Source organism: Mixophyes fleayi, chromosome 3, assembly GCF_038048845.1.
Source record: "Mixophyes fleayi isolate aMixFle1 chromosome 3, aMixFle1.hap1, whole genome shotgun sequence".
NCBI lineage: Eukaryota > Metazoa > Chordata > Amphibia > Anura > Limnodynastidae > Mixophyes > Mixophyes fleayi.
In genome coordinates this window covers 140,646,103-140,669,519 of record NC_134404.1, presented here as the reverse complement: position 1 = coordinate 140,669,519, position 23,417 = coordinate 140,646,103, and the positions used below count along the sequence as shown (strand labels likewise).

Below are 23,417 nucleotides of genomic sequence, written 5' to 3'. Positions count from 1 at the left end.
TATAAACTGTGGCATTATAAAGTGAGCATACACTCAGTCGTCACATTATAAAAGTGAGTGCGGTATACTGTTCCATTCACATCATAGCAATTCAGCTGCCAAATCACTGACTACTGTACTTTCTCAACAGAATCACTGTGGCATGACATATGAACAGCGGCCCTCATTTACTTTACTTATGCCATTTACTTATGCCAAGTGCATAAATTTTACTGAATGTCTCTTCAGAAATGGTGCCGTTCTACAACACCCCTTTGATATTGCCCCAAAGAGCTTTGGATTCATCTGCTGCTGCACCTCTTTGCACTCAGTACAAATTATTGCAAGGCAATTTTATGGTGTGTTCGCTGTCTGAAGAGTATAGATAGTGCAGTGTTTATATAGTATATAGTATGTGCAACACATATGACATAGTTATCGGTTATAATATGTTTAACCTTACACAGATTAGGTGAACAGAAGCTAATACCTCCCAACATTAGGAGTGCCGAGAGGGACAAATAAGCCACGCCCTCATCAAGCCTTATCACTGCCCACAAACTTCCTTTTAGCGCAATTTGCGCATGCGCAGTAGCGGTTACGGACACGGTCGTGCATGCGCTGTAGCAGTTTCGTACACGTTCGCTCATGCGCAGTAGCGGTCTTGGACATGTCTTGCCCATAGTTGCCAATTCCGCTTGGAATTGGGCTTCTTTTTTTCTTAAGTTGCAGGTTTTTTTTTTTAACTGCCTCAGGTAGCTTGTTTTTGGGCTTGGACACGTTCTCCACGTCCTTAGGCTGCATAATATTTTTCTTTTATTTGTCTGTTTCCATTTCGTGATTGGTGCATTAAATTTTTTTTTAGTGGGCGGGTTGTGCAGTAAATTCTTCCAATGAAGCGGCGCTTTGTTGGTGGGTGTGCAGAGTCAGAGGAGGACTTGGAATAAATCACATACACCCGCCAACCCTCTATTGGCAGTCATGTGAGAAGAGATGGGCTGGGCCTTATACTATGGCAGATTTTGATTGGCTGCTGTGTTGTCAGTCAGCGACTCACCAAGAAGACATTCCTTGCCTCCTTGCACCTTGCTCATAGTGGTGTGGGATGCGGATCTGCAACAACCTGCTGAAATAAGTGGTGTGTCTGTAGGATGACAGCACTTATAGTAGGTAACCTGGAATGACCCCTCTCTATATACCCCCCCCCCTCCTCCCATTCAGTAAGCTGCTCATGTCAGATGACTGCTTCTCAGAGCGCTATCTTATACTGTCATATCATGGGGCTGTGTGGTATTACTCAGTCCATGTATGTCATGGATCTAGCCTGTTTTACTTGCCAGGGACGATGCTGTGGTGTAATTATGTTTATTAAGAAAATGTGTGTATAAGTTTGGCATTTAGGATTGGTTTGGGCTTGTTTTGCACTAAGCGGTTGCTTGTTTTTCATTTCAGAGTTGGCAACCCTGGTCCTGCCCAATTCCTCCTAGACCACCAGGGAAACTAGCTGCCATGTCCGGTTGCTCCGATACTGGGACAAATTGTAAGTCGGACGGGACAGTCCGCTGGACTCGGGACACTTGGGAGGCATGGAAGCTTGTTTCCCAATCAGCATATGTTGAATTTGTTGTGTTGCTTGCTGCAGTTGTATTCTCTTGCTTCACAAGATTGTATGTTCCTGAAAATAAACTTATGAACAAATGCACCTGGATTATTACAAAGTAATAACATTTTACCTCTAAGCTATAATGAGCAAGGTTGGAAATCTACAAGTATAAACATAACAAAATTACTTACCCAAGGGCTGAATGTACCAATATTTATCGCTTTGGCATAAGACTTAAGAACATGAGTAACATTATATTGGTGAATTAAGAAGTGTAATGAATCATAATTAATCATCACTAACAATTCTACTGTCTGAGACAGCACCCTAACATGAGTTCATATAAATTTATTTCAGTGCTGTGTGCACTCTAGATGCTAGTTGTTGTTACTTCAACTATTAATAGATCTATTACCAATGCAAAAGTCAATCATTTTGTGTACTGCAGCAAGCAAATTAATTTTCTCAAAACTGATTTTCAACAATATACTGTCCCAAAAATGATCTGCTTTATTATAGGTACAGCCTCCTAGTTTAAAAATAATTCTAATACTCCTTTTCCCATACATCTCCAACACTCACATGCATCCTCTCCGCTCATCAAACTCCTGCCTCCAAGATTTGTCCTTTGATCTTACACTCCTTTTAACTCTACCAGTCCATCTCCTAACTCATCTCCCACTGCCCCATCCTCACAACTACACCCCCACTCTGGGTCACCCACCCCCTCTCTTATGTCAGTCCCAATATTCTAGATTGAAAGCTTTCACAAGCAGGGCCCTCTAGCCTGTTTTCCTGCCTACGCTCTTCCTGTCCACCTGCACACCCTTACCGTCTACTTGAACCCTATGCCACCTCAAACTGCATTACCAGCAAACAGGTTTGTCTCCCTCCCTGCCACCAAGCTTGTTTTCAGCTTGGTGGCAGGAAGTAATATATTATACTACGTTGACTAAGCTTGTCAACGATTTGATCACTGCTAGATCTAAAGTCCATTACTCACTTCTAATTCTCCTGGATCTCTCTGTTTCATTTGACATTGTTGACCACTCTCTCCTCATACAAACACTACAATCCCTAGGTCTTCAAGACACTGTCCTATCCTGGTTCTCATCCTACCAATATAATTGCTCTTTCAGTGTTAGTTTCTCTGGATTCACCTCTGCTCCGTTTCCTTTATCAGTTGGAGTACCACAAGGATCAGTCCTAGGTTCCCTGCTGTTCTCTATCTACACCACTTCTCTTGGAAAACTAATAAGCTCCTTCGGATTTCAGTATCATCTCTATGCAGATGATACCCAAATTTATCTATCCTCTCCTGGTCTCTCACTATCTGTGTTGACCATGTTACTCTCTTTCTGGCATGTCATCTTGGATGTCCTCTTGCAAACTCAAACTCAATCTTCCAAAAACACAGCTAGATTTACTAAACTGCGGGTTTGAAAAACTGGAGATGTTGCCTATAGCAACCATTGAGATTCTAGCTGTCATTTTGTGGAATGTACTAAATAAATGACAACTAGAATATGGTTGCTGTAGGCAACATCTCCAGTTTTTCAAACCCGCAGTTTAGTAAATATACCCCACAGAGTTAATATTCCCACCCACGAACAGAAGTTACCTACCTGACATTTCTATTTCTGTTGACATAACGATAAATCACACTCCGGTAACTCGTTACTTAGGCATTATCCTTGACTCATAACTATCCATTCTTCCCCACATCGACTCTATATTTAAATCATTTTACATACATCTAAAAAAACATTTCCAGAATACGCACATACAAGACACTGCAAAAACTCTAATTCATGTACTCATCATCTCCGGCATCGACTTGCAATTCCCTCTCCTTACTGGTCTTCCCTGAATCAGACACTTACCCCTAAAATCTATTTTGCATGCAGCAGCTAGATTGATTTTCCTTGTGAATTGTTCCTTTGCTGGTCTACTCTGTCAGTCACTACATTGGTTGCCTGTTTTTCACTGAATCCAATATAAAATACTTCTACTAACATACAAGGACATCAACAAAACTGCACCAACATACATCTCCTCACTTGTCTCAAAATATTTTCCAACTCGACACCTCTGTTCTACACAAGATCTGCCTCTCTCATCTGCTGCACTTATTTTGTGGAATTCACTCCCTCACATAGTAAGGCTTTCCTTTAGTCTTCAAACTGTCCAGGGCTCTCTCTCTCTTCAGGAAAACTTATAGTATTCCTCAACCACCAACTTAACCTCCCTAGGTTACCTTATTACCTCCCTTTACACAGATCACAAAAGACAACAACCCTTTGACCAACATTGATGTGACTGGATCATATAGCCTTCTAAGCACTTTTTACCTTTGCAGTCTGGCTGGATCAATATGCAATATGTAATACTTAATCTATGTATGAAACTCCCTTTGTCCCATATATTGTAAGCTTGGGAGCAGGGCCCTCTTACCTCTCTGTCTGTTTGTCTGCACCACCCAGGGTTGTTTTATTACTCTGTTTGTCCCCAATTGTAAAGCACTAAGAAAGTTGCTGGCGCTATATAAATAAATGATGATGATGATGTTTAGAATTTCTTCCGCATTGTAATGTATGGTCACTAATCCTTGTTTTATATTCTTGCTTTGCTTTCATCTTGTCCTTTTTTCCTAGTTTTTGTATTTGTTGTTGTTTTACCACAATTGTACTGCCCTGTGGACATTTTGTGGTGTCTTATAAATAAAATAATACAATGGATTCAATTCAATTCCGTTTAGAAAATGTTACTTATGGATCTAGTCCTGTAAACGGTGCTGGGATATCGTGTATATGTGCAATACTTACGTCCCACGAATCAACAATCTCCAAACTACTATTTTTTACTAGTAGACATTTAATGGGAAGATGGTAAAAATCAGCTACTAAAAAGGACACTAAAATGGAAAAATATAAAGAACAGCCTAGTTATGCTGCCCCAGTTTAAACAGCTGCTCAAGGTTTTTAATAAGTGTCAGAAGTATAGGTAAAAACATGCTTGAATTAATTTAACATGTTAAGATATACATTAAGTTTATGGGGATGGCCAAGGACGTGTGAATAAACTAGCACTTTAGCTCCCAGTGGAACAACCCTGACCTAAATCAATTGGCAATGAGAAACAATAGGACCAGACCTTATATCACAACACAATGGGAGAATACATTAAAAAAAATGTGCACTTTTTATTAATACTGCATTCCTTTATGTGAGATGGAGCCATAAATAACATCACAGAATGGACAGCATGCAGAGACATTCACTTGCATTAAATATATTTGGCTGTCACTAAATATATTAAACATGTAAGGCACATAAAAGATTTCAAATATTTCTCCTAAGTGGCTTGTGGACTATTAGAAATTAAAGTTTGTCTGTATGAGAAACCTTGCATTGAAAGTAGTGGGTTATGTAAATAAACCACGGATGTGGTAACTGGGTTACATAAATATAGACTAATGCTTCGTAATTCACTGTCTGACTTCAAAAGACATTATCCCATTATGTAATTGACTTAAATTGTAATTTTCAGACACACTTTTAAATAAAGCTTTATTATTTTTTGCCAGTTCATTAGTAAATGTATTTTTTGGACGTATTGTATATATTTTTTTGCAGTTATTCACACTCAATTTATATCAAATTTTTCATACAATTAAATTGTGCTGCAATGAGCACTTCAGTGCCCGCTTATTTGTTGGGGGGAAAGAACAAGCAGTACTGTGGGCAATTTGTTTTTATCTGGTCTTTCTAAAAATTACCTGGGTCATAATGTTCTGGAAATACACAACAGAATTTTTTTTTTTTTTTGTAGCAAACATAATCCTTCTCATCAAATAGTAAAATTGTGGAGTTCCCATGCAGGACGGCCAGTGGGGTGGAAGAATTGCCCCAGCCAGCTCTCTAAGGCATCTATTTATTATTGAGCAGCGGTACCACTCATTACCAGTGCAGACAGTGAAATGCGTATGTACAGCTAAAGCTCACACATACGCATAGTAATGTAACCCAGCGGGGGATTAAGTGAAGCCTTTTCCGGCTTCACTGGACCCCATAGGAACAAGATGGCGTTAGCTTGCAGTGAAAAGAAATGCTTTCCGCTGCTTCATAAATTACTAACATCGCAGTACCCATACAGTAGTAACCAATGAATAGTAGGTTAATCCAGGAGAAATCTCTCATTTCTCCTACTGTAAACCCTTAATAAATTGTATAGATTGATATGATGACCAGCTGTTTTCTCCAGGTTTATGGCTGATTGCAGTTTTGTAAATAGACCCCTAAATGTTACTGTTTGCCGCTGATGACTGTCAAAAGGGGCAGTTCGAGCAGCACTGTGGTAACTTCTAACAGCCGCTGACTCTATCCAATCAGTGTCTGTGATATAAACTAACACAGGGCTGTTTGTATTTGAATTTTCTGACATTCGAGCTCTGGTGGAGGTGAAATCGGTCAAGCTATGGGAGATTCCCCATCATAGTGCCCACCAATTACTGTTTTTGACAAAGATCCTGCCAGTAAAGCTGTGAATAAAGGTATCCCAGCAGTGTCATAGAGCACGGCATCTGACTTGTGTGCAGCTCACTCAAACCATCAACACTATGTTAGAAACCAAAGCTCCCAAGTGTAGGACTGTTTGCTTCAAACTTAGCACACATACAAACAAGCAATCAAACTAAATGCAGCTGAACAGATGCATCATGTATTAACTTGGGTTTACATTTCATCAGGGGGCGCTGGCAATTTGTAGCCCAGGGTGGGGGGGGGCAAGACTTGACTCAGCAGTCTATTGGGAACATTAGCCCACCACTGGACCGTCCCGGGGGGCAGATGCCCCTCAACCCAGCCTGCCCCTGCATTTCATCCATTCTGTATAAGCCCATTGAAAAATGCCATTAAACACACAAAAGTAGCACAACTGTGGTTACAGAAATGCACTAATTTTTCAACACACTATAAACTGGCTGTGTGTGAGATCCTGTAAGCATCGTATGGTTTTACATTCCATATATTCTGTTATTCTACAGATTTATATACAAATCTATATCTCTAAAATTAGTAATAAAAATGTGATTATCAATGGCCAAATATTATAAAAATAATAAAGAGTAAGTTTAACAGAGCATCACCTGTACAGAAGATAATGGAGAAATGCAGAATAAAGGAGTACACAACGCACTCCTAGAAAATAGCCCTAGAAAAAACTGTGTGAAATGTTTGAAAGAGATTGTGACAAAATAATATTTAATGACAATCCTCTATGTTATCTTCCTTTAAGGTTTAGCTACATATTTATGATGAAACATTTATCTAATAACAGTGACACAGTTAGACGATGGCTCTAAAGGGTGAGTTTGTCTTTCCTTCATCAGCATTTGTGGATTATATACAGTAAAAAGCTTTCCTTTCCCTTTATCCACTTAAAAGCTCCCATGCTGTACAGATGAAGAAGGGGAACACATGCTGCCTGGCAATATAGGTACCTCTAGAGTATATTGTCTCACTACACTATGCTTGTTCACTAGACAAATAAATGCAAAAAACAAACAACATGGGAGTTTGTGAAAAATAAAAGTGAAGGGAAATATTTGATAAAAGTTTCCTGAATTGCAATTTGTTACTCCTTAGTTAGAGCATAATAATAAATGCATAGCTGATGAAAGAAACGGTTGCAAATGAAATCATGTGTTTTTATGTATCTATTTAGGGAGCTTTTGCAACAGTATGGTGCATATTCAATTGTTGGCGTTATAGCCACAATTCTCGCGGCGCATGCACTATTACCGTCATTACGGTAATAGTGCGCGTAAATACCGGTATTTCGGTACTTTTCAGGGAGCCGCGAGCTGAAATCCAACTTGCTATTACCGTAATACTGGTAATCGTTTTTCCGCGGCGGAAACTGCGGACAATTGAATATGCCCCTTTGGGACATATTCAATTAGGGTTCCGGTCCGCTGTAACGCGCGTTACTGCGGAAAGTGTGCACTATTGCCGGTATTACGGTACTGCAATAACACGGATTTTCGTACTCAACCCTATGGGCTACGAACGAAAATCCATGTTATTGCGGTACTGTGGATTAAGTTCGCGCCCCTTTCCGGCGCGATCCCGCGGACCGGAATCATAATTGAATATGCCCCCTTGTGTTTAAAATGAGTCAGGGCATCAATCCTATACTATGTTTTACCTTCCTTTCATAATCCTATACTATGTCTTACCCTTCTATCATAATCCTATACTATGTCTTACCCTTCTATCATAATCCTATACTATGTCTTACCCTTCTATCATAATCCTATGTTATGTCTTACCCTTTTACTATACCTCTTATCCACATTATCCACAACAGACATTGTGAGAAAACAATATAAAGGCAGACCTCCTTCATTATTTCCTCCATGTTTTACTTTAATGAAATCATATACTTTGTTTTCTTTTGGTAATAATTCTTTAAAACTATTATACTGCAGTTAAAGTGTATATCATTTTAAGTCATCATTAGCCCAGATATATTATATGTGAACATGACATTTACTCATTCATAAACTGGGTCCATAGACTGTAATGGTAAACAGGTTGGTGTAAATGTACAAAGACATGATTACAGACATCCATTTGTGCTCTGAACACTATATAATATTTCATAATGATACGTATTGGATGAAGAAAGAGAGGATTTTTCTCTCATACACAACATAGTTTGCCTTGCTCAAGTCTTGTTTGGTCATGTAGAGGTTTCCTCACTTATACTAAAGTTACAAATGGCTTATCACATTCCAGTATGTCTCATATTATTAGTGTACAAATATATTCATATCCTTCACTCTACTTGCAAAGAGAAATAAGCTCATAGCGCATCACCTATCAAAGCAAGAAAACTACTAGTGAGCGTTAGATATTATGTTAGGCAGACGTTTATATAAAACACAACATTATACAACAATTCAGGTTTGTGCATGGGTGGCAGTGAACATTCTCATAGACTATGAAGAATGAAAGTGTTTGCTTAAGATGTTCAGATTTAATTTAGCTCCATCCTTGTGCTTTGATTAGATGACTTGGATAAGGGTTTTTTTTCCAATTGCCTTAGGTATGTTGTTTTAAGTGTTAACATAGGAGGTTTACATAAGATGACCATACTTGTAAAACAATGTGGTGGAATACTGGGAATACTGTATGAACTAAGGCACACATTTATTTTATTCTTGTGGGTCATTAAATGTGTAACAATGGGATCTGCCAAACCATAGCAGAAGAAACCGGCTCTTCTTGTCGCTGTGGTTTGAGCTTCTTGTTTACTCTTTTGTGACCCTGTCCACCAGAGATTACCATGACAGAGTCCGCCTTGAGTTTTCTGGCTCGTTGACTTTTGCTGTTTTGTGGGGGTATGCCGGGGTCACTTAGAAGGTCATAAAGAGTACAATCTTCCTTCCCTATGTCATAGGGATTTGATCCATGAGATGGTGTGAGAGAGCAAGAGGAGGAAGATAAGTCACTTTTTTGAGCAATGGACCCCATGGAACCCCCGAGCCAAACGGCGCTGTCATTGTTGTTGCTGGCAGTAGAAGAAACTGTTTCCTCATTGTGCTGTACATGGGCACCACAAGTGTCCTCAGTTTTTAGTTCCACATTTGAAGTCTGGCTACATCTGCTTGGCGTCCGCTTGTGCTTTTTGCTCACAGCAGTTGCCATGACAAGGAATTTGACAGCACTGTGGTGTGCATGGTAAGATACCATTCCCCTTCCTACAAAAAAAAACAAAGCAAGGTCATCGAAGATACTAAAATGTTTATTCAGGATTACATTTTGCTTTCATACAATGCATGCATACATAATACACAAATATACATTTACTTACAGCCATCTGTAAATTCATAGCTGCCAATGTACTGCTATCATGTCAACTATGTTTCACAGTAAAGCAAATCTACAATTTAGCATATGGTTTAATCTGGTTAAATTTGGCCATACAATCAAGATTAATAGTTTCTAATTTAATATCAAACCAAACTACATGTATAATGTACTAATCAAAATATATGAATACCTTTTATTTTTCCCAAATGTTTTTAGTAGTTTAGAAAAAAAAGTGACACCATTTAATAGAGCTTCAGGCAGATTGTGAGAATTATAAGTTCAATTATAAAAGTTACTTTGTGTTTTAACCCCTTAACCCTGCCTCTGATAGCCCCTGGTTCCAGTGCATTGGCATGGAAGTGATTCACACAATTGTTAAAGTTTATTACTATTGTTATCTTTTATTTATATGGCGCCCCAAAGGGTCCGCAGCGCCGTACATAGAGCATGGGAACAAAACAGGACACGGCATACGGGGAGTCGGGGTGAAAGGGGTAGAAGTCAGAGGGAAAGATGAACAAGGATGGAGAAGGAGAAAGGGATGCTACAATAGTATGTGTGGAAAAGGGTGATGGCTGCAATGCTTGATGTTGCATTGCATGCTGGGTATGTGCAGCACATTATATGGAACCTTTTGTAGATGCCTTATTAACCCACAGAGAACATTCACAAGCTTTGACTATATTAATTTTAGTATCTATGTCTGTTTTAAGTAAAAGTTCAAACGAGAAAAAACAAAACCCAACATTACTTGATCTTGACCTTTTTAAAATGAATATTTCTGTTGGTATCAGTAGAGGCAGAGTTTAGACAAACAAGATAGAGATAAAAAGAACACATTCATCAAGAAAATAAAAGCAGCTTGACTGGGCTGAAAAACAGAGAAAACTAAACAATGACATAGTGTCAAACCAGCAAGATCATCAGGTTTCCGATGTTCCGAGTTGCAAGACAAATAAAGAAGTTGGTGAGAGATTCCATTAACTTGTCAGTGTTATCTGCTCGTAGCTCATAGGGTAAATACTGAGCTCATGTTTTGTAACCTCACCCACCTCACAAATAACTGGTTCTTACAGATGTGTAAATTAATCAGCTAATCAAATTGCCTGCTAAAGACATACAGGTAAATAAAATTGTAAGGATGCAGAAATACAAATATGCAGATTTTGATTAGTGTTAAAAGGATAGTATCACCCAAGAATGATTTTTAGGCAACATCTTCCTTCCCCCAACTAGCACAATTGTGGGGGATCGTCTGCCAGCACTCTATCGCTGTTTATCCCCTTGCTAACAACCAGAATAATGGGGAGGGTTGAAGTCTCCAAAGTTTGTTTCTAATGCTGACAGTACAGAACCGAAACTGTGACCAATAAGCACATACTTTTACAACGATCGTTGATGCCATTACCATTACTCAAGATGACATAGGATGGCGTCTTAATATCGCATTTGACTAATTCAGTGATATTTAGTTTTCAGATACTTTTTATAAATAATACTAAAATCTGCAGCAGAATCTTGTACAGTATCTGGTAATATCTGTATTGAAAACCACTGACAGACACTGTCAAGCAATGGAATCTAGAATTGAATTTCTTTATAAGCCGTTAAGAACAACAGCAGAGAGTCCTTACATACAGAATCAAGGAAGTGTCAGAAAGTTTATGATTGATGTATAGTATAGAGGGAACGAAAAAATAAAACTGACTCCATGCAGCACTTACCAGTTACTTTTGGAATTCCTTGTAGACGAGGAACTGGAAACGCTACAATAATACCAATATTCGTGCCCACCATTAGTAAACCATGACAAACCAGCAAGCTAGTCACAGACACACGTTGTTGTCCTGAATGATAATAATTAAAAAAAAAGGATGGTCAGTTACAGGTAAAAAATAAAAACAAAAATACGCAAACAAAACAAAAAAAGAAAAAAACAAAACAAAATAACAACATCTGCATCGGTCAAGGAGAGTTATAAAATACTGTATGAATTTTATAGTATGGTCATCAGACACAAGCAATAATGCCTCCTGGACAGAAACCGCTAATATTACAGGGCTGCTTTAGAGTTGGACACAAGTGTATTTGAGTAAACAATATTGTGTGTCCTATTAAATTTGTCACACTATGCATGGGCAACCCTTGCCCTGGTATTTTGAGTTGTACATATCTAACACTAGTGGCTACCTGCGCTTTGAGATATGAATAAGGAGCGTTCACGTGTTGCTAAGACATAAGTTATTCACGCCCCCCCCCCCCCTCACTGAACTGTGCATGTATTTCGTTTTGGAGTCATATCTGACGTTTGTGTATATCTAACTTGTGCCTCGGCTACGCTCATATTTAGAGTTGAGATTTTCCTAAGCACATTGAAACTGTAAATGTGTGGACATATTTAACTTGCATCTGTGCATACTTGTTACCTGTGTTAGGGAATTTAGAGTGTAAGCTCCAATGGGGCAGAGACTGATGTGGGTGAGTTCTCTGTACAGCGCTGCGGAATTAGTGGCGCTATAAATAGCTGATGATGATGTCTACCCTGCCTTATTTTGGAGATACTATTTGAGGAATTTTCCTTTTGCATCTAAGAATAAGCTACACCGGATGGATTTTGTATCACCATATATATCTGTCTGTGATGTTCTAAAGTGTGATTATACTAGTATTATGAGCTCAGTCCAATTTTCTATTTTAATTACATTTTTTGTACTTATTTGTATATGGCTTCAACGCTCCACCATTTTTTGTACACTTGCTAGCTCTTGTGGGTCCAGACCCCCTATTGGTCTGAGCTGCGGCCCAGATTTCTGCAGTGTTTCATTGGTCATTAGTGCCCTTTAGTTTGATTCAAACCTTTAGTTAGTTAACTAGTGTTTTCCATACCAGGTGACTTACATCAGCAGGCTTATTTGACCTGGCCCCTAAGTCAGTCAGTCAGCCTAGAGAATGCATATCTACTTGGCCGTAAGTTCCTACATTGGACTCAAGCCCATTATAAGGCCAAAAACTTGTTGTGGGTATCAGGGCCAATACCAGATTCAAACAATCCTTTCAAAGGCAGGGTCAGTACTGAAGATAATTAGGACTGTCCTAGGATTCTAAGCTGGGTTCTAAAAGATCGATACCAGCAAAATCTTGTCCTAGTTTTAAAGGAAGGGCAGCTGGAAAGCAATCCCTCTGGAACAGTCAGTACATATTTTCACAAATAGGCCATAAACACAGAGAAGTGGATATTAAGAGTGATCAAAAAAGGTGTTTCCATCCCTTTCATCAGATTTACCTTTCAGGATTAATTAAAAATAAAATTGCAGTAGTCAATTAGAGCCTGCTATCGATTCGGCACTAGTTCAGCGAAAACAGAGCTGGCCCCTGCCTCTCAGAAGGGATATACAAGTCAATTGTTCCTGCTCAGGAAACCAGACAGTTCTTACAGTGTAAAGCTTTCTCAATGTAAAGGAGTTAAATAAGTGCATATGCCCAAAGACCATCCACATGGCAGGTACCCCCATTATTCTAAGGCAGAACTTGATGCCTTTCCTTCATTTCTGATAAAACCTCACAAAGTGACTTCTGATGTTTTATTGGATAGATCATTAATACCAATAGATAGTCATGATTTTGGCCTGTCTATAACTCCTTACACCTTTATCATAACAATGAAAACAATAGTATCACACTTTCAGCTTCACAAGATAATTATGCACTATCCCAACAGAAACTGACACTGTGTGTGGAAAACCGATGACAAACCCTTTTTTTCAACTGATAGAACAAGAATTAGTTCAGAGATACATAGATTTCTCCCTTGAAAAAGTCTTTATTAAGACGAAACGCGTCGGGTTTCTGGTGTTCCTCTATCTGATTGGCGTCTTTTGGAGTGTTGCTGCCTATGCCGGCCGGGATTGTGCTCACGCTCGTGTTTTGCAGATTACGTTGGTCTGGAGGATGACAGATAAGCTGTGCTTATTTTATCTTTATGAAGGGGCATATTTTGTACTTATTGCCAAGCGATTTTACTGTTAATTAAATTGTTTTTATGAGTATCGGTCTCAATTAAGAAGTATGTAAATGGTGTTGCACTATTGAGGCTATCTCTTCGAGTTTTAGTTATTGAAGTAACCTGGTCCCGGAATCTGAGATCATCCACAGATCCCTCAGAGGTCATATTGCTGCATATACCAGATAAGCTGTGTTGATTTATCTATTTGGTACGAGCACTACTTGGATTCTTAATATCACTTGCTGAGAATATATTACAATATGTGTGGCGCCCCTGTCTTTTTGTATTCTGATACATAGATTTATTTGCTTCTCCAACAATGGTCTAGACCAGGGGTAGGGAACCTGTGGCTCTCCAGGTGTTGTGAAACTACAAGTCCCAGCATGCTTTGCCAGTAGATAACCAGCAGAGAGGTGGCAAGGCATGCTGGGATTTGTAGTTTCACAACACCTGGAGAGCCACAGGTTCCCTACCCCTGGTCTAGACCCAAAGATTATCTCTCTGTACTAGCTGGAGATAGCTTGAAGAATGGCTGTGTTGTCCTACCAATGGACAACATTCTTTCACTCCTCTAGCAATGTTTTCTGAAGAGTATTACAGAAATTACCAAAAGATCAGGCCAGTGAGATGTTCTGGTATACCCAGTTTGGACATGAAAATCTTGGTGTCCTCTACTTCACCAGTGAATCAAGGATCAAAAATTACCTGTAGGGTTTCCCCAAGCCTAATTCCTGGGAGCCAAGGAAACACTACTACACTTTCCCTTCACAATGTATGTAGTAGGCTTGATAGGGACCTAGGGCCTGATTCATTAAGGATCTTAAATGAAGAGGATTCTTATTTCAGTCTCCTGGACAAAACCATTTTACACTGCAAGGGGTGCAAATGAGTGTTCTGTTTTGCACGTAAGTTAAATACTGCCTGTTTTTCATGTAGCACACAAATACTTGATAGCTTATTTGTACACTGAAGTTGAAAGTCGATATGTGTGTGTTACATGAAAAAACAGGCAGTATTTCACTTATGTGCAAAACAGAACACTAATTTGCACCCCTTACAATGTAACATGGTTTTGTCCAGGAGACTGAAATAAGAATCCTCTTCTTGTAAGATCCCTAGTGAATCAGGCCCCTAGTCCTATATTTTGTATCACTGCCTACAAAAACATTCCTAGCAGCAATTCTCAGCCTAATATAAACAATATAATGGACATTTACGATTGTGGCATATCAGTAAAATAGTTTAGCTTCAGTTTTTTTAATTTTTCACATCTAAAATTAAAGAAAGGGGAGGTGGATTCCCCTTAAATAAATATGCTTCTCTACCTCTCACTTCTGGAGGGAATGTGGACAGGCAGGATTGTTCCTACATATTTGGTGGATCTGTCCTAAAATATGTACTTTCTGAGACATTATCCGTGTTCTCCCTCTCCTCCTTCCTTCTGTGCCGTGTTTCCAAGGACTCTCTGCTATCCCCTCCAAATAAACAATATGTGAAACAACCATACTATATCCTGGCTGCAGCTAGATGCCCTATTGCTAAATCACGGAGACCCATCCTGTGTTTCTTCCTTAAAATCTTGCATCTGGTTCATAGCTCATATGGAAAAAAATCACCTCCCACCTGCACGTTTAACACAACACATTCCATTTGGTCTGGTCCGTCTCTCTTTCAGCAAAACAAATCCCTGCAATTGACCTCGTCTTCATAACCCACATCCTCCCTTCCGGATGCCCCCCACTACATAATCTTCTGCCCACATACCTATCATTACAGCTGCTAAAACTGCGCTGGTAAATAATGCCCTTAACACATAATAAAACTCCTTCATATCTCAGGACACCAAGGTGCCAAACAAACCCTCCCAAAAGACCTTCAAACCTCAACCATGATTACATATTAGATTTAATGTTGCAACCTTCTGCTTACTATCCTTTCTCCACGCTCACTTTGTTACAACTGCTCTCAAAGATTTCTGTAAAATCCTCAAATCCCGTATGAAAGTTTTCTATACAGTTTATTTTTTATGACTGTTTACATCCAATAAAAAAGTAAAAAAATGACACAAATCATATGCTTCAGCCTTAGTTTTTGTTTTGCCAGCCACTTCCTCTCATAGGCTGTACTTCTGGTTACGTAGGGGGTTTCTCTGTATAGGCCTATAGATCTGAGGTATGCATTAACTTGATCTTGTCATACCTCTCAACTATTGGTAATCATTCTGAAGATGTTAGACAGTCAACAATTAAACAAACCTCACTAGTCCCTGGCTTACACTTACTCAGGAGAGTTTTAATTTCATTCTCAGAGGAGGAACTAAAACTGGTAGCATGGACACAGCAGCAGTGGAATTTGACATGATCAAAGATACTCTTGATCAGGGTTTAGGAGCAATGCTTTGTCTGGTCTCACACTTAGAAAGAACAGCTCTCATCAGGCACCAAATCCCATTAGATCTGGAAATTAATTTCGACCAGCTAAGGTTACAACAATGACTAATCATGCAAGCTGTTTAATAGCCTTCCTCCAAAATGTTTGTCAAACACTTTTTTTGGCTTATAAACCTAGAAAGAGTAGAATTTGTAAGGGTAACAACCAGATCAGAGCTTTTCTCCTACCAGCTGTTGCTAAGTGACAAGTCTACTATGGAACAAAATGGAATTTGCAGATTACCTGCACACCCCATTTGTTTGAGAAAGTGATTGCTACCTAGCAACAAGCGGCCACCCTCTTGATCTCAGGATAATTAAACACAGGATAATTGCAAATATATTAGAGACCTTGACCTTGAATTGATGCTATGGCAGTATTTTTTTTTATCAATGTTAGTTACTCCATTTGGTGTTCAGCACAGTTCTGTGTGGATCTGTTAATACATTCGTTTAACCTTATTAATGGTTGGGTGTTTTCTCTAAGACACTGGGCAGACAGAGTTTTTCCCTTTACATCTGCTCCTCATGAATTTGAGGATGGGAAGGTCATCACCAGTAAACTTTCAAAAAATATACTCAGATATACCGGCTAGGAAAAAACAATCAATCACTTGAGCTCAGTTCTCCAGAAGGTTTTGCATCTCCAACAGTTGTTGCTAGGTGATCATCTCTCTCTTAAACAAATGAGACTTCATCCCATAATTTCCTGCAAATTCCATTTTGTGTGAACTAAAATAAGTTTGAGGATATCAAAGTCAATGTTGAATTAACATTCTCCTTAATAGTTATGTTGCCAATTTAAATACTAAACTTTGATCCCTGCAGAAAAAAAGTATTGAGCTATTGATTAAAGCTCATAAACTACGCTCTCCTACCACACTGATAGGCTTCTCATCTTCCTCACAATGTTCACTAGACTAACAGTAGCCTGCAGATTGAGGATGGGGACACTGCAATAACTGCTTATAGGTTTCAGGAAAATATGTCCGTCATGCTCTCAATACAACTGTCTGGTCTTTGTGAAAGACAACTGGATAAAATTGCATCATTACTTGGTAAACTTTCAAGTACTGTTTGCGAGCACCTGGGATATTTTGCTTTTGAAATTCAAGCAGCAGCAATTAACCTTGGACCTTAATTATAACGACATATGTGGAAACATTTGTATGAAAATATGACATAACTCGCATAACAGGAAACATATGAACAGTACGGTCATTTCCCCCCACAAATATTTCCAATTTTTTAACACTATTTGGCAAAAAAAAGTCTGCTTTACTTGCCTTGGACATATTTACTCACACTATGAACTAGAAAAGTTAACAGGAAATCCACAGGACAGGTCGAGGCAGTAAAACAAAAGCACCTTGCACAAACAAAAAAAAATACCCTAACCACAGCTCAACTCACCAGAGTCCCACAGGCTGCTCCATGCAGCCATTTCTCCCCAGGCCTCTGTCGTTTGTGATGCTGTGGGGAGGGGTATGGTTGCATATATCAATAAAAATCTGCAATGATGAAGCTAGCAGTTTGTAATTTGTCCTTCTGCTCACACACATCTCAGTGGCCATTTGGTATGGTGAATGATAATAACTCCCATGGATAATTGATAGTGCAGCTTTAACAAATCTGACATGTTCATTAAGGAACTTAGGCAAGAAATTGAGTAAGTTTTCTTACTTAAGTTTTCTGGACAAAACCATGTTACAATACAAGGGGAGCAAATTAATTTATTATTTTGCACATAATTTAAATACTGGCTATTTTTCATGTAGCAATAAAAGTAATTTGAATTTGACTCTGAAGGACACAGGAAGCCAGTGTAGGGATTTGCAAAGTGGTGCAGCAGATGTGGAGCGGTAAAAGAGGAAGATCAGTCTTGCAGCAGCATTTAGAATGGATTGAAGTGTGGATATATGGCTGTCAGGAATGCCAGATAGCAGGAGGTTGCAGTAGTCAAGATGGGAGATGATGAGAGAATGGATAACAGTTTCGATAGCATGTGGAGTAAGAAAAGGGTGTATTCTGGCAATGTTTTTAAGGTGGAGTTGACAGAACTGGGAGAGAGTCTGGATGTGAGGAATAAAGCAGAGGGTGGAGTCAACTGTGACACCAAGGCAGTGTTGACTGGCAAGAGGGAAGATAATAAGCTCAGTTTTGGACATGTTGAGCTTTAGGTAGCGTTGGGACATCCATGTGGAGATAGCAGAAAGACAGTTGGTAACACGAGATAGCACAGAAGGAGAGAGGTCAGGAGAAGAGATATAGATTTGGGTATCATCAGCGTAGAGGTGGTATTGGAGGCAGAATGAGCGAATTAGTGCCCCAACAGAAGAGCTGTACAATGAAAAAAGTAAAGGGCCAAGAGCAGAGCCTTGTGGGACCCCAACAGATAGTGGGAGTGAAGGGGAGGATGTGCCACAGGTAGAAACACTAAAGGAGCATTTCGATAGATAGGAAGTGAACCAGGAAAGAGCTGTGTCATGAAGGCCAATGGAGTGAAGGGTGTGTAGGAGAAGAGGGTGATCAACAGTATCAAAAGCAGCAGAGAGGTCCAGGAGAATGAGTATGGATAAATTAGCCTTAGATTTTGCAGCAAGTAGATCATTGGTCAATTTAGTGAGAGCAGTTTCAGTGAAATGTTGGGGGTGGAAGCCTGATTAGAGAGTCGAGAATGGAATGAGAGGAGAGAAAGTGAGACAGGCGTTTGCACACTAATCGCTCAAGTTGTTTGGAGGCAAAGGGGAGGAGAAATAGGGCGGTAGTTGAAGAGAGGCTGGATCGAGAGATGGTTTCTTTGAATAGGTAAAATGAGTGCATGTTTAAAGGAGGATGGAAATGTGCCAAAGGCGAGAGACAGGTTGAAGAGGCGAGTTAGAGGTGGGCATGCAGTGGAGGAGAGGGAGCGGAGAAGTTGGGAGGGAATAGGGCCAAGAGGACAGGTTGTAGAGTGGGATGATAAGATGACTGCAGAGACTTCGTCTTCAGTTACTGGAGAGAATGAATTAAGGGTAGATTGGGGAGTGTAGGCAAAGATGGGTATAGTGAGTGGGGTGAGTGGAATTTGGCATGAAAATAGTTATTTTAGTGAAAATGAGAAGTGAATTGGGTTAAGAGTATTTAGGTTTCGTTCTGTACGTGTGTATTTGGGTGCAGGGGAAAGGGCATGAGGTAAGGTCAGGATGAAGGTCGGAGAGTGGGAAGGCTAAATTGGAGAAACTAGAGATGGAGCAGTAGTGGGAGAAGACAAGGTCGAAGGGAGTGCCCATCACAGTGGGTGGGAGATGAGGTCCAGAAGTTTAGCGGCAGAAGAGACAGTAGGATTATCAATGGGAATGTTGAAATAACCTAGTATGAGTGTAGGCAGGTCAAATAATAGGAAATAAGTGAGTCAGGCCACAAAGTTGTCAAGGAATTGAGAAACTGAACCTGAGGGCGATAAATGACAGCAACACGGAGATAGAGAGGATAAAATAGACGTATAGTGTGGACTTCAAAGGAAGAGAATGAGGGAGGGTTCAGAGGTATGACTTGGAAGATGCAGCTTGGAGAGAACAGAATGCCACTGACACAAACTCTCATGATTTCCAAAAAACAATCAATGCTGCAGTTATTTTCAAAAATCTTCTACTTTTATTCTCTTCAACTACAAACTCAAAATTTATAAAAACATACCCCAACACATATTAAACAATTTTTTTTTTCTTCCGTTCTTTTACAAATTATTTTTAACAACTCTCCAGACCAAACCCAAAATCAATTGGTAGTTTCAAATTGTTCATGTATCAAAGTCTATTGAATACCATATTTAAAATGTTTTTAGTTGGTTATCTTAGCGTTATTTGTTGTGTCTAGATCTGTTACTCATTCCAATATGGAAACCTGTGAGTGGCACATTGACTAGGAGGGTACACACAGATAAATCAGACCCTTTACGGTATACTCTGTTGATTATTATGTGTTTGTTATTTCTCCAAAGTTTCACTTAAGGACTGTGATGTTTTAAATTTTTGGCTCACCCTTTTGTTTGCATTTAACAAGAAATCTACATGTTTAGCTTGTTACCAATATTAATACAGATTTGAAAAATGGTCATACTAAACACACACACACACACACACACACACACACACACACACACACACAACCATCACAATGGAAAATATGTACTCAATCACTGTTTTGGAAGAATAAGACACAAAATCCCATTTTAGAAGAAGTACTGTTGGGAATAGGGTTTATAAACTTTCACATAGTTACAGTGATAAAATATTTACCACTCTGACACGTTGACAATTGCCATTTTTATGCCTCTGTGTCTCATACTCAGATTTAGCCTTCGAAGCAATCGAACAATTGAAATATTCAAACACTGTGATAAAAGTTTTGATTTGCACAATTACTAACATATTTTCCACATTAGGTATTATGACTAATTCAAAAGGTACCAGCTATATTTATGTATTAAAGCTCTTTAAATTATTAACACCTTCTTAACCACTGACTTTGCAAAAAGCAATGGTTTTAATTTAAAAAACACCATATTTTTTGTAGTGTTTTATAGAAAAAATAGGGAAAAATAAATAATAGATTAATACATAAGACACAGATCTACCTACCATGCACCCTAAGGAGACCCAGGTCTAGAGATGCACTATTCAAATGCCAGCAGTGATGTAGCTTTATGTTAATGTCCTTTGTTTTGTTTTTTTCAATTGGTTGCATGTGAAAATTCAACTGTTAATACACTGTACCACTACCAAATGTAACATTAGCCTCTCAAGCAGAAATATGAGAAATGACAGTAAAAGTAGTAGTAGTATTTTAAAAAAAAATTATTACAGAACAGAAACTAAACCTAGATTTAAACTAAACTAAAGTTCCAGAAGCAATAAAACTGGCAACTAGACAATGACTAGCTTTGTTTAGGTAAGGAAAGGCTACATCAGCTTCACAGCCCATTAACAAAGAATACATTTATTTACTACCGATTACAAAGATGCTTTAGGGATAGACATTAGTGTGTGACTGAGGCACTCATCCAAGCACAGCCAATATCACATTAAAGAGCATGTTTTGTCTATTCATTATTACATTGCAGTGCCACTAAATAAACACCGCTGGAATGCATCATGCCGGGGCTACTCTGGGAGTCCCAGCGAAGTGACCCTTGTGCTGCAACCTAAATTTCCTGCTCAGCACAGCACTTCCACTGTAACGGATTCTGCAAAGTTAGAGAGGCTTCAGCAGATCCCATAGGAAAGGGACAGGTAACGCCATAATGAGTTGGCGTAATCTTTCTGTGCAATGCAAAGCTATTCAAATCTTCATGCATTGCAGCACTTCGCAGTCCACATATTGATTTATGGGAACTGCGAGGACAAACGTAAAGTAGGTTGTGCCAGGAGAAATCAAATATTTATCCTGCAATAAGCCCTTGATGCATTCTGCGATGGCCATTTAACGGAAAAAACTGCTGTTTTCTCCATTTTAATGGCTAATCGTACTTTGATGCATAGACCCCTAAGACAGATAAATAGCGTTTTACCTCTAAAAGAAAAAAATAAGACTAGCTGTAATCCTAAGCATCTAATTATTATATAATACATAAACAACCATATAAACCAATCCCTATAAATTGGGTTGAAATAAACAGTGCTTGTCACTACTAGTCTTCAGCAAAAAGAAATCCCTCTGTCAATAAACTACAAAAACAAAACCTGCTCCAAAACACATGGATGAAATACATACCTGCCCACTCTCCTAGAATGTCCGGAAGACTCCCGAATTCCGGGTAGGTTTCCCAGACTCTCGGTAGAGCAGGGCGAGGCTCCCACATTCTGGGACCCTCCATGACGTGATTTGTGGTGAATTGTGTAATTTTTGGCCCCCGCCTCTGCGGCAAAATGATACATTCGCATTACTGCATGGCGGGGGCAGGAACAAATTGATGCGATTCACCGCGCGGCTTCACCCTCGGTCCTGGCACCCCACCTCCCCTCCAGGATCTCCCAGAGAACAATTATGAAAACTTGGCCTGATGTCATATGGATAACATGCAAATAAAGGCCAGTTCATGTCTGGTGTTCTCCCAGGAAGCAACAAACAGGAAGTGCTGTTTTCTGTACTCCATGTATGTCATACCATGGTCATCAATGAAAAAACACAGGCAGTCAGGGGTGTACTTAGAAGGGTGGGGGTTCCAGTGTCCAGAAATCCCATGCTCCAAAAATGTGATCTTCCAGTTTCCCAATGTTTATGAGTATCTGCCTATGTGTAAATGAACATTGACCACTACAAAATGACCACTTCCATGAATCTTTCTGAGTTTTTGGCTCTAGTGTATTAGTTTTTGTCTGTTGTATAGAGCTCTTTGCGATGTCCATCAGGCGAAACCCAGAGATCAGAGGGATCACCGCACCGGGTCCAGACCGACTAGAGGCCAAGTGTTCGCTCTACATGGACGACGTCACTGTCTTCTGCGCTGATCAGCGTTCGGTGGCAGCACTCGTCCAAACCTGCAACAACTTCGGCCAAGCTTCAGGGGCAAAAGTCAACTGCGGGAAGTCAGAGGCCATGCTATTCGGGCAGTGGCACTTGTCATCCCCCGCTGCATTTCCCTTCACAATCAAGCCGGACTTCATCAAAATCCTGGGAGTTTGGTTTGGTGGAGAGGAGGCGGCCCTGAAGTGCTAGGAAGAGAGACTGGCAACAGTCAGGCAAAAGATTGGACTGTGGAGCCTCAGACTTCTTACCATCGAAGGGAAAGCACTGGTACTGCGCAACGAGATTCTTCCCGTTCTTCAGTACACGGCCCAAGCTTGGCCACCTCTTGCTGCCGTCTGTAAGACCATCACGAGGACAGTCTTTCACTTCATCTGGGGCTCCAAAATGGACAGAGTGAAGCGGTCGGTTATGTACAAGGAGCCCCACAAAGGTGGGAAAGGGATTCCTGACATCCCCACCATGCTGCGAGCCTTCTTCGTTTGCAACTGTATCCGCAGGACACTCCTTGAAAAGAACGTTTGCTCTGCTGGGAAGTCCATGTCCCGCTTCTTCCTTCTTCCTCTTTGGAGGAAACTTGGTTGGGACAAGTGGGACAGCTCCTTCCCTTACAACTGGACTACACCTTGGTTTTACCTGGATGTTGGACAATTTGTGAGGGAGCACCATCTGGAGGGACTTAAACCAGACTTGTGGAAACCTAAAACTATCCACAAGCTCATCAGAACTAAGGACATTATGGAGTCTGTTCCAGGGCTCCCTGTGGCCACGGCCAAACATGTTTGGGAGAATGTGGCCTCTAAGAGACTGACTAATGGACATAAAGACATTGCATGGATGGCCATTCAGGGGGGTTTGCCTCTCAGGACATTTATGCACTCCCGGAACCTGTGCAGATATGTTCACTGCCCCTTTTGTATCACCAAGAGGGAGACTGCTCAACATATCTTTTGGGACTGTCCCACTGCACAGGCATTGTTGGATGCCCTGGAACATGAACTTAAGGACAGTGTGCCCAG

General features: G+C 39.9%; 1 protein-coding gene across 4 annotated transcripts in view; it reads right to left on the bottom strand.

Moving 5' to 3' along the window:
- Window positions 1-7,989: 7,989 nt before the first annotated feature.
- The window catches only part of ARHGEF10 (Rho guanine nucleotide exchange factor 10), a 123,692-nt gene continuing 108,264 nt past the window's right edge, over window positions 7,990-23,417 (bottom strand). For 3 of the 4 annotated variants that reach the window (XM_075202473.1, XM_075202475.1, XM_075202474.1), the window contains 2 exons: window positions 11,184-11,306; window positions 7,990-9,347 (listed from right to left, as the gene is read on the bottom strand). In XM_075202473.1, coding sequence (XP_075058574.1) covers window positions 8,818-9,347; window positions 11,184-11,306 — 653 coding nt within the window. In that variant the 3' untranslated portion in view covers window positions 7,990-8,817. Of the gene's footprint in view, window positions 9,348-11,183; window positions 11,307-21,645; window positions 21,791-23,417 lie in introns of those variants that run through there. The other variant, XM_075202477.1, reaches the window with a different exon arrangement.